At 46.0% G+C, this 12,561-nt stretch overlaps 1 protein-coding gene across 1 annotated transcript; it reads right to left on the bottom strand.

Moving 5' to 3' along the window:
- Positions 1-1,866: 1,866 nt before the first annotated feature.
- Positions 1,867-12,345, bottom strand: ubtd1b (ubiquitin domain containing 1b). The gene is made up of 4 exons (XM_047032392.1): positions 11,551-12,345; positions 6,307-6,534; positions 5,531-5,688; positions 1,867-5,274 (listed from the first exon to the last, which is right to left on the bottom strand). Exons 1-4 carry the CDS (start codon positions 11,636-11,638, stop codon positions 4,921-4,923), a joined length of 828 nt encoding a protein of 275 aa, XP_046888348.1. The 5' UTR covers positions 11,639-12,345; the 3' UTR covers positions 1,867-4,920.
- Positions 12,346-12,561: the final 216 nt, after the last annotated feature.

Consider the following 12,561-nt stretch of genomic DNA (forward strand, 5'->3'; position numbering starts at 1 on the left):
GGATTTGAGTGAAGGAGAAAAATGAAAAGAGAGAGAAGAAGAGAAAGAGAGAGGGAGGGACGGAGAAGCGGGAGAAAACAGAGTGTGTCTGCAGTGAAACGATGGACAATTCCTTTTGTGTTCTTTGAGAAAAACAACTGACGGAATGGAGGGCATGCTATGATTGCAATGAATCAATACACACACACACAAAACTTGAATGTGACATTTCTTGGCTTAACTAAACCTTGCTCTTGTGGATGCATTTTAACAGGCTAAAATCTAACATTTGTAGAGAGGCATTGACCATCAGCTCACAGACATTCAACGGGATGAAGCGAGCATGAGAAAAGGTGAGCAGGATGATCTTGCATCTCAACACCTTGCATCCATTGCATCAAGTAATTGGAGCCACAGCCTTCCTGCTTGGTTGGAACTCGAACGTACCGGCCAGAGGCGGACACAGGACACAGACTCAGGACACAGATACATCTGTGCCGACCAGCCTTCATGCACAGGTCACTGGCGCTTGTCCAGCTGTCACAGTGTCACAGTGACGTCAGCTCGGCCCATGTTGGTCGTCCCACAGTTCATCAGGTTCCTGCCTGCTTTGTTTACGCCTGCGAAAGCCAGTGTCAGCACCAGGTGAGCGTTAGGTAAGTAGATGAGTGGGCTGATCGTCAGGTGAGCAACCCAGACGGCTCGCCAACAGATTAGTATTAAAACCCCCCTTCTGAATTTGGCTCGCTCACAGACACACACACAGACACGCACACACACACAGAGACACACATATACACACACACAGAGACACAGACACACACAGAGACACACACACAGACACACACATATACACACACACGCACACACACACACACATTGACACACACACAGAGACACACACAGACACACCGCCCACCACCCCACACCCACACAGTGGAAGGTCACCTGGCTGGCTGAGAGGATTGCTTGGTTTTGTCTATTCTGGTCAGAGCTTTCTGTTATTCTGGACAAAGAGCTGCTCAGTTAGCAAAAGATCCGGTGTCTCTGGGAATACTCCACCCTCCTCCCTGCCCCACCACCCACTACCTATCCTGGCCGCTCTGACCCGGAGTGCTCCGTGAAGGCCAGTTCCCTCACCTCTCTTTGCTTTCACACACTTCTTATTTTTTACTGAAAACGAGCTGCACTGCAGATTAGAATTAAGGATTAGAATGTTGAGGGGGAATGTTAAGAAGGGTAATTTCAGAACGGAGGCATGAGGGGTCACCATTACTATAAAGTACCTCTCCTTTGTTATGACCCTAAACTTACAGTAAGTCTTGTTCAACACGCAAGCTGTTTGTCCCACAAGTCTATCAGAGGAAGCTGAGTAATGTGTTTCTGAGAAATTGAGTCATTTCAGAAATCATTTCTTAAGTGGAAGTTTGGAAATTTACGGTGAGAAGATTTTCACACACACACACACACACCCACACACAAGTTCAATCCAACTGGATCGTCCTGCTATAATGTACCTGTGCATGTGTGTAGTAAGGGTCATTCTGGCTGTGCAGTGCTTTATACTGCAGAGGAAGCTGTCCTCTCAGTCACCCAGTGGACTGTATTTGGTTAGAGAATGGAAGTGGATGAGAGAAAGAGAAATGAAGAGAAAGAAGTCTTCATCAACCTTTTTCCAGAAACGTAGCACTCGTCCTCCCAACACTTCACATGGAGCTGTGTGAACTAAGGAGGTACGTTTAGGTCATACCGCCACTCTGTGGACGCAGACTGCAATCACAGGAAAGTAAAGGAGTTGTTTTATATCCAGAGGGTGGCAGTATCGTCTACAATATCCACCACATCTTAAAAGGTCTTCAAAGAACCAAAGAAATTACTAAATTGTTCTCGAATAGTTTTATTTGACAGTTAAAAACAAGGTTGAAAATGAAATCAGCATATAAATTTAGACATCACTTGTAAAATAAATTGTAGGCATATTTAATTATCAGAAATCTCAATATAATAATCACGTATTTATTTTCCAAAATGACTAAATATACAGATCTTTATACATGTATACCCCTGGGGACGTTCATCAAAGACACATTTGCATGTTTTTCTTCCGAGTCGCCCGTTGGGCAGAGGAAGCTTCCTCAACCGACCTTGTTGAAAACGCTTTATTAATCTGCAATGGCTTCTGGGTATGTTGAAGTTAGAGGGAAAAGCAGTATAGTGTCCTTTAGTCATCTTCAGAAGAAAAGAAAACCCTAGAATAAATATCCACGGCCTTATGGCTTTTTGTACCAAGGTTACGTCCATGGCAGGTCTGTCCGGAGAGCCCATATCAGTACCTTGAATATAACTGATATGATGATGGACAGAGAAAGAGAGCATTCACACAACATGACAATTCCCCACTGCAAAAAGCTGAACAATTGTCATACAGACTCTACATTTACATACAGGCACACACACTTTGAACAAGATGAACAAAAACACAGGTGAGACTTGAGTTCCCTTATACAGACCACATCAGGCTGACCATCCCTCCTCCTGATACTGTGTCCTAACTCACGCTCCGCAAGGACGGGTGTTCTCCCCCGGCGACAAAGGCTGGCTAACAGTAGGCCTATGGCCTTGTCAGCTCCATTTCTACAGTATGTGATTCAATACAGGCTGGGGAGTGGGGAAGTGCACAGTCCAGGAATCAGGGTGGTGAACTGGGATGGAGCCAGAGTCTAGCCTCCCATCTCTCGTATTGATTAGAATAATGTGGCTATTTTTATACCAGACTCCAGTATCACTAAAACATACCCCAAGACACTTCCTAAAACAAAACCACTGTCCAATTAAATGTTTTGTGAGGGGTGATGACACTTTCTAAATATACCAAAATAGAGAAAGACTATAAACTGACATAGAAAACAGTTGAAAGATGTGATTGTCCTGGACAGGAATATAGTTTTGCAGTTCTAGCTTATAGAGAATAGTCATAACTAACGCAATCAGAAATATGGAGTTAAAAACAATTATGAGGTCTATTTTGTATTGCACATACATAGCAGTTGAGAGAAATAAGTATTCAAGTCTGTTTTTTTCTTTTCAGAAACAAATATTTCCACAACATGATTTTGCTGAATACAATTTGTTTTTCTAATAACCTACACAGGCAACAGACAACGAGGACTGCAGAAGGGCTGACATCAAAGTAATGTGAGGAAGATGCGTTCTCAACAGCAGAGCAAATATCTTTTGATGTGATTCTGGACCATGGTGTCGGATTGCAACTCGAAAGTAATGAGTTTAGACCAGAACACTCCTGGTCTCGACCCCAGTCATATCTGGTTTTCTATGCGTCTGCAGCCTCTCATATAATAGAGTTGAATGTGAAACAGCAAGGTGGACAGAGCGGCGTCTCTGTGTGTGTGCCCTTCTTTGTCCGCCTCTCACTACCTGGACTGCAGGTGATGAGGGAGAAGAGAGGACCTGCTACCTCACAGAGATCACAACTGCAAACATGACCCTGCTCTCCTGTCATCTCCTTGATTACAACAGAACAAGAGACTGAGGGGGAGGGAGGGAGGGAGAAGGGCGAGAGAGCTCCTTTGAGAGGTATTTCGGATGTGAATGAAACATTCTTGCACCTATGAGTACAGTTAAGTTTTATCAGAGATTGATTAAAAGGGACAACTCTTCCCTCAAACTCTGAGCTTCACATGTAAATGTGGAAACATTTATGTCAAAAGGATGTTGGGCATATACAACACACTGTACGCTGCATACAGAACTAGATAGGGCTGAGGAACATAGGAGCAGGCCAAAGTATGACTGAAAGCATTTCCTCTGCCTTGAGGAAGTCTGCCCGGAGTGTTAGGTGGAGTTGTGGGTGGAGTTGGCATTTTTCTATCATGCGTTACATTGTGTCAGGCATGAACAATCAAGCACCAACGTGAAAATTGGCCATAATTCCAAATGGTATTTCTTGTACAATAGCAGGACACCGCAGGATGTGACCACAGGAATGACGAACACCACCAGTAAAACATCTTCAACAAACTGGTAGAGACAGATAGACCATTATGAAAGGCAGCGGCAGAGTTTGCATTGACCCATTATTTATATTTCTATTATCAGTGGCTTCCTGAATCTAGTGACAGAAGGCGGAGCAGTAAAACTAGCGTTTCCAGGGATTCCATTTAGTCTGTTTTTCTGTCGTTGAAAGGCACACAAACTACCACGCAAGTATAATAAAATTGAGTGTGCAAAAAAGCTTGGTTGAGATTCTCTCTACAAAACAAAGAAAGAAAAGAGATAAGAGAAAGAGAGAGAGAAAAACAAAGAGTTATCCGCCTCAAGGGAGAAAGTCGTCTCTCCTCCCCTCTCCCCAGTCCTCGGGGTCAAAAGGCGTCCCAGTGCAGAGTCCAGGAACATAGATGTGCTTAACAACCAACGCATAAGACTCTGCCAGAGATCCTTCTATTGGCACTTAGTTAGCTAGTTAACATCAGTGCAGACAGAAGAGCAGGGGGAGGCAGGAGGGCGGCAGATTCCCGCTGGCCCTAGTCCAATCAGAAAGGAGATCTGTTATGATTTGGGTTTGTAAATTTGAAAGGGGATGGGGTTGAGGGTGAGGGGTTGCAGTCCCAACCTGAAGAAATGCAGAATTCCCCCTCTAAAAAAACACTCACTTGGCTGTTCCATAGGCCAACCAATTACTTGAACAGCCAGAGAACCGATCGGTTACAGTTACATATGGACACGCTTTAATTGTTCAGTTGGACACTTGAATAAAAAGCAGCACATTGGAGTTGCTCCCTTATAAGTGTTGTTCATTTAGTTATAGATTTACAAAAAGAAGAAACAAAGAGTCTCTTCTTCAAGAACCACATGAATACAAATGTATTATCCTGGGTTTGCTCGGACCCCACCCCCTCCACCCCTCCTTTCCTCCTCCGGGGCTCAGTTGGTGGGAGCTGTGGGGGTCGAGGAGGTGGTGGGGGTCGTAGGGGTGGTGGGGGTTGTAGGGGTGGTGGGGGTCGTAGGGGTGGTGGGGGTCGTAGGGGTCGTAGCGGTGGTGGGGGTGGTTGGGTTAGTGATGGGGGCCTGCGGGTTGACAATGACCTGGATGACAAAGTCCTTCTGGATCTTGGTGTCCTGGAGCCGGGTTTTGTCTGTGAGGAGCTTCCCAGAGAAGAACCAGCGCTGGTGGGCCACGTCGATGTCCTCCTGGGCCTGCAGCTGCTTCTTCAGCAGGCCGATGGCGTCCGACATGCTGGCGCTCAGACGCAGGTCCTTCCCTGTCGACAGACGCACCTGAGGACAACACCCCCGCAGCAGAGACAAACCCCCGGGGTCAGAACGAGAACAGCCCTCAAAGATGTTCATGAGGAGACTCCTTCAAATTATACCAGGTAGTCATATCCCTTTTTGAAATACACATACCAAGCACAAAGGCAAATACAGCATAGGCAAAGCATATACAAATACTGTATTTCCCACAGAGCTATGTCCATCACATAGGTAACAGAAATAGGTCCCATCAACAGCAGAGTAACAGTTTGAGTGGCACCTTTAGCTGGAACTCCTTTTTGGGGGCTGCAGGGGGCTCGGGGCTGTCGCTGGGGTCATCATCGCTGCGCTCAGAGATTAAGTTGATGGGAGGGGCCAGGCAGTAGACAGGAAGCTGGTAGCGGTTCCCCAGCTCGTCATAACACTCCGTCAGGGTGCCTGGTGACAGACACGCACAGGTCAGGGCTCAAACGCTGTTATATGGGGGTCCTGTGTTGGCTATTGAGCATGTGAGAGTGAGTGTGTTCTCACTGTATATCAGCATTAAAGCAGCTCTGTCCACTGTGTCGGCACTGTGTCCAGAGCTGTGTCCAGAGCTGTGTCCAGAGCTGTGTCCAGAACTATGACCAGAGCTGTGACCAGAGCTATGTCCAGAGCTGTGTCCAGAGCTATGTCCAGAGCTGTGTCCAGAGCTGTGTCAGCGCCGTGTCAGGACTGTGACCAGAGCTGTGACCAGAGCTATGACCAGAGCTATGACCAGGGCTGTGTCAGGGCTGTGTCAGGGCTGTGTCAGGGCTGTGTCCAGAGCTGTGTTGGCACTATGTCAGATGTTAGGTGGCTGAGCGGTTAGGGAGTCGGGCTATTAATCAGAAGGTTGCCGGTTTGATTTCCGGCCGTACAAAATGACGTTGTGTCCTTGTGCAAGGCACTTCACCCTACTTGCCTCGGGGGGAATGTCCCTGTAGTGCACTCTGGATAAGAGTGTCTGTTAAATGACATTTAGTAAATGTAAATGGCATTTGGTCAGCGCCTGGTCAGAGGAGTGCGTGTGCTCACCATGCGGCAGCGTTATGCTCGCTCCGTCCACGATGGCCTGAGCCAGCTCGTGGTCGTTACACTCCAGGGCCACCGCCGCCGCCTTCAGGGCATCCCAGATCTCCTTGCGTCCCTCGAAGGCGGGCGCCGTGTCCCAGAATTCATCTCTCTTGCTTCTCAGCTGGCCCTCCGTCATGGGGTAATCACTCTTCCACTTCGGGCGGTCCTTCTTCAAGGGCTCGTTACGACCTGGAGAGGGACACAACCAGACCATTAGTGTCTGTCTAACGTATCACAGACTCCCATATGTAAGACGCGAGGTCTCGGCCTCCACTGACTGAAGGCTTAGATAGCAGTCGTATGGGTCAGTATACATGAGTAAAGCTTACACAACATATGGTCTGCATACTCTGCTAGTACAGTAATGACACCTTCATGAACAGTGGAAGACAGTCAGATTATTTACATGTCAAACAGCCCCCCCCCCCCCCCCCCCCAGTCGGACAGCAAACCCCACCCTACAACCTTAACTTACACATTTTCTGCGGGAAACCCTGAAAAGCATTGCCCTATATGACAAACACTTCAGTGTAGTGTCACGGTAGATGGTTGGGATAGATACTTGGGCTACTGCACATGGCTGGCTAGTGTGCCTATAATATACATGGTTTAGCAGACACTGCAGCCTGTGTAATCCACCATCAGATAGGGGGGGAGGGTCTGCCACTAGCCGGGTCTGTCAGTCACTGATCGGTCTACCATCTGGGTGTGTCAAGTGTATGTCAAACTACCTGTCAGCCAACTGCAATTATCGTAACAGGCTACAAAACAAAAACCTAAATCACGGTCATATTTAAGTTACTGTATACAAGACCATATTCCATGGCATGACAGAATTCTAGTCATACAAGTTTGTTGTAGGTGCAACAGTTCACCTGTTGATTCAAGCTAAATTTGGGCTTCACAACTACTGGAAGACGAGGGAGGTGTATGGGCTCTCAGTGTTGTGTAGGGGAAATCAAGGATTTGTGCTTATGTTGATCGCAATCAACATGACCAATTTTTGGTCATGTATTATATCTACATTTTAATTGCTGTGTTCCTGCTGTATTCTATGTTGTGCACTGACGGCAGTCATGTGTCTGACTGAGTGTTTAAAAACATTGGCTGTTATATTGTTTTTTTCACTATAAACTTTGTCCTCTGACCTTCATGCCTCAGATACACTTAGCTAGTACTGGTGAGTCTGAACTGATGACATGTATGTTCTCTACAATCAGCAATTTTTTTACAAAACGTATAAACCCAGAACCTAAACTGACAAGTAACATTGCTCTAGTGGAGACAAATAGAACGTTCTCCAAACACTTGGTCAGTCTCTCTGGGGGTTGGTGGGTCTGTCTGTGGGTCTGTCTGTCTGTGGGTCTGTCTGTCTGTGGGTCTGTCTGTGGGTCTGTCTGTGGGTCTGTCTGTGGGTCTGTCTGTCTGTCTGTGGGTCTGTCTGTGTCTGTGGGTCTGTCTGTCTGTGTCTGTGGGTCTGTCTGTCTGTCTCTCTGTGGGTCTGTCTGTCTGTCTGTGGGTCTGTCTGTCTGTGGGTCTGTCTGTCTGTGGGTCTGTCTGTGGGTCTGTCTGTGGGTCTGTCTGTGGGTCTGTCTGTCTGTCTGTCTGTCTGTCTGTCTGTCTGTCTGTGGGTCTGTCTGTCTGTCTGTCTGTCTGTCTGTGGGTCTGTCGGTCTGTCTGTCTGTGGGTCTGTCTGTCTGTGGGTCCGTGGGTCTGTCTGTCCGTGGGTCTGTCTGTCCGTGGGTCTGTCTGTCCGTGGGTCTGTCTGTCCGTGGGTCTGTCTGTCCGTGGGTCTGTCTGTCCGTGGGTCTGTCTGTCTGTGGGTCTGTCTGTCTGTCTGTCCGTCCGTGCGTCTGCAGAAGGGGGATAAGTGATAGGGTAGAGATAAGGGGAAGGCACAGGCGGGCACATTAAGAGGCACGCTCACACAGGCGCACGGACACACTCGAAACAAGCACAGTTCTAACAGTGCTGCTATGAAAGGAGGGGTCTGAGTGGATGAGGTGTTAAAAGTCAGGCAGCTGAGTTTTACAGTCCACACCACAGTGAGAATTTGGCCCTGACCATCCCAGGCTAGAACAACAACAGGTCTCAAGGAGCTGAAGCTCCATCCAGCACAGCAGGCCTCGGCCTAGTCTGAACAATCAAAACATTCACATTTAGTCATTTAGCAGACGCTCTTATCCAGAGCGACTTACAATAAAGTACAGGGACATTCCCCCGAGGCAAGCCGGGTGAAGTGCCTCGCCCAAGGACACAACGTGATATTGCATGGCCGGGAATCAAACCGGCAACCTTCTGATTAATAGCCCAACTCCCTAACCGACTCCCTAACCGCTCAGCCATCTGACCTCCTGAAACACACATCCTCACTTCCTTTACTCTCTTCGTATGTGACTGGAAGCATGTCCTTGTCAGCAAAGCTGGAACCAGTCCAGTCATCAGTGATTAAATCAGTGTTTTCTCAAAGAGAAGGATGGCTGATTCACAAAGTTATTCTAAAGAGCGTTGTTGAGACAAAACCTCTGAAGTCTGCTTAGTGCCCATTGACAACCAGGCCAGTACACAACTAGGGATCGTTAAGGAGGAGAAAGACGCAACCGTGAGACAGTTTGCCAAGTATCTGAAAGGTCACCTTTCCTCCAAACAAATTATTTATAGTGCAGGCAAGCTTACAGAGAGTAATCGGGAGGACATGCGCCGGTGTAGGATTTGCAGGGAGAGTTGGATAGAAGTCTGACGTTGGGGCTTCCTGGTAACACTCAGAGAAGGGTGCTGGGGGGGGCTGATGGGGCTTGTGTGCTATAAGGAATGCTGTAGCTAATATGCTAGCTTTACAAATTAATTAGTAATGATCGAGTAGCGAACAATGGTATACAAAAGGTAAAAGATGATGTCTATAGCACATAAGATCTGGGTCAATGTGGTGTTTTGTCAACATGACCCAACAATTCAAATGGAAACTGCATGTTGTAGGTGTTAAAAGCAGTGTTTAAAGGCATGGTGGTCTACTGACCCTAGTTTGCTGCAGAAGAGGAACATTTCAGACATGAAGCAACAGCATGGCTGGGTGTTAGTCATACAGAGCTAGTAACAGTTGCTACATGTTTTGAGGTTATGAGAACATAACAAAAAAACTGAAATGCTTGTGAAATAGGCATACAGTTTCCAAAGTAGGACCACATCATAAAATGCTGTCATTTAACATTTTAAATAACGGACTTAGGCCTCACCGGGCCTCATTCACCAGAGAGCAAAAACTCCCAGTGTAGGCAGTCACTCACTCACTCACCATCCTCCAGCCTACATCTGCAATGTAGGCTAAACTAAACCTTAAAGTAGACTAGGACACTTCAACCTGCACTGGAGCTAGCCTATATTTAGCGTAGGGTTAGGCTACATAGGCTGAAAACAAAGCAAGGGAAGGATTGATTGGGAAGTGTTTTGGTTTATTTATTTTGTTACTAGTCTAAGTAAATCATTTCTAACTTCCACATAACTGTATCCAAATGGAAAACAGGCATCTGTCAATAGCAATTTCTCAGTAATCTATCTCATACCCACTCCAAAAGTCTTGGTCCTCAACATTCTGGTGATACAGATTAAGCCTAGCCACACTCTGCTTTGTGTGTTGCCTGTCCAATATCCATCAACCACATAGCTATTTTGGAAAATTAAAGTTGGCCTAGATCTAGACCCATATCGGCTAGCCCCACCTCAAAGAGCTGGACACTGATGGACCTAGCCTACGTTTCTGCCTTGCTATACAACTTCAATGTGAAGGAGCAAGGAGGATGTTTATTAGATTCACAAGTTGATATCCACCATGAGAGGCTAGCCATCGATAGACATTCTATAAACCATTCTGAGGGACAATGTAGAATAGCAGCAAAAAATAAACCACACACCTAATTAACTTTCTGCTTCATGCAGGCTAAAACAAATAGGCAACAGCCTGTTCTTTCACCTTTGCCGCCAGGTAATTATGAAAATGTTATGCTGCCAGGGTAATTATAAAAACACCAAGTCTACAGTGAGGTGCATGATGAAATGTCTTGACTTATTTGGGTTCTAAAACGATATCATCAACATTGCTTCAACACTGAGTACATCGAGTCTGTGTGTCTACCTGCCTGGTGCACTGAGTCCAGGCAGAGCAGACAATGCTGGGGACATGATATGACTTGTTCTCATTACCGCTGCCTGGGAGTGCCGTTACTCTGCCTGCCTGTACCAGGCACTAGCAGTGAGAGGTAGCTGCTGGGTTACAATATCCACTGGCCCTGGTCTGAGATCACTATGAGTTTACCCTTCAAAGAGAGGTAATGATTTGAGGTGAGCGAGCAAGCTTTGTAAGCTTTATTTTTATTTTTTTTACAAACCACCAAAGCTTCCAGAAGGCCACATTGAGAATGGAATAGTGCAGGGCTTTACTGGTTGTCAGAGACAACCAAAGTCAGCCTGCATGTCAGAGATGTTCAGTCAGGTTCCCTGAATCATTATTTATGAATGATGGCTCAACTTAAGAATGTTTGCCAACTCTCAAACTATATAGTGCCATCCATCTGATGAATTTACACTAAGTGCTTCAGATGTTATTCAGATGTCATCAATCATGACAAAAGCAAAGGAGCACAACATTGATGACAGCTACTATTTATCTTTGCAGAGTTATCCTTACAGAGCTCAGCCCTGTTGGTAATGTACTTGCACTGACTGAACACAAACTGAAATCCAATTTGGCTCAATAACCATAACCTAGGTATGTGTCTGTGTACGTAGCGATCTAACTACGTTTATGCATACTATGCATACATGTGGTTCGGCCCATTTCATTCTTTATTTAGATGGCACTTGGTAGTAAGTTAACAGGAAACAAGGCACTGATGCTTCATTTTCGTCCTGCGCGATGGGGGAGGGGAGATTAACCATTTTGCAGCCATAGATCCCGACATGCATGAACAAACTTCAGAGGAAAAGAATCGATGGCCTGTAGCTGGCTGAAATCCTCGTAAAGTCACATGACAGTAGCTTACATTCGGAAAATATTTTGCAATTCAAGGTGTTAGATTTTGTTGCTAGGCCAACTGGCAAATGCCGCCGTCCCCCTTCTGAAACAAAGCGCCGCTCAGTTAGGCTCAGGTGAAGATCTGGTATAGCTGGGGAATTTTCTTGTATAAGACGACAAACAGCAGAATTTCTTACCTCCACGTTTCCTGTGTCCCCTTCCACCACTCCGAGATGAGCCATGGCCCTGTGTGTCCTCACGTTCTCTCCCTACACATCCTCCCATATTAACTGGCAATGATCAGTTGGCTAACTATGTAGCTACTAGGGGCCCCATCATATGCCAACCACTGGCTAGCGAGCACTAGTTCCAAAATGAATGGTTGACGCTGCTAGCCAAATATATAAACTAGAATCGCCAAGTCCAAACACCCGGTAAATGGGTTTGTATTAACAGCAGGAATTGGTTGTCGGTGATTTCAGCAACAAGCTAAGAACATGATAAATAGCTACAGCTCGCTAGCCAGACAAATGCTACCTAGCTACAGTGGTTTATTATTGTCTCATGCGATCCAACATTCCAAAAGTCCCGAGCTTTACGTGCAGAACAATGAGCAAGCTGAATAACGAGCTGATACCAAGCACAGAAACATTTACAACGCCAGCTACGAAATGAATGTCATAATAATTTACAAGACCGTTTTTAAACAGGCTTACTAGACAAGTTAGCCCGTTAGCATGATGCTACCTCCCTTGCTACCTATGTCTCGTCCGCACTCCGCACGATAGGAAAAGCTACTGCTAGTAAACAAACTTCCTTGCGCTGGTGTCCACCTTGAAAACGGCACACCCGGTGAAACACAAATTTGACTTTAGAATTGTATGCAAAATGTCCATGAGCCGAGGAAAGTTTTCCAAGCCTTTCTCATTTCCACCTGGTCCCTTCCTGGTGAGGGTATTTTGTAATATTAACTTTTCACGCTTGCGCGTGCCCAGGGCTGGAAGTGTCAAATTATGTTACGTCACGATGTAGCGTGAAGCATCCTCGCTAATAAATGGAAATATCGTATGAAATTACATCAATCACGTTTATATGTCGCTATAATATCAGCACATATTTTAATTCATTTGATGACATACATTACATTAAATGTAGATGAATAATGAAATAACATATTATGATAATCAAAATCAGACATAAGCTAAATG

This window comes from Hypomesus transpacificus, chromosome 13, assembly GCF_021917145.1.
Source record: "Hypomesus transpacificus isolate Combined female chromosome 13, fHypTra1, whole genome shotgun sequence".
Lineage (NCBI taxonomy): Eukaryota > Metazoa > Chordata > Actinopteri > Osmeriformes > Osmeridae > Hypomesus > Hypomesus transpacificus.

What these genes read in the sequence shown, in the direction of transcription:
- ubtd1b (XM_047032392.1), bottom strand. Translation starts at nt 11,638, where the DNA reads ATGGGAGGATGTGTAGGGAGAGAACGTGAGGACACACAGGGCCATGGC. An exon ending in GGGACACAGGAAACGTGGAG is followed by an intron (nt 6,535 to 11,550) that starts GTAAGAAATTCT and finishes GTCCCTCTCCAG; the next exon opens with GTCGTAACGAGCCCTTGAAG. An exon ending in GAGCATAACGCTGCCGCATG is followed by an intron (nt 5,689 to 6,306) that starts GTGAGCACACGC and finishes GTCTGTCACCAG; the next exon opens with GCACCCTGACGGAGTGTTAT.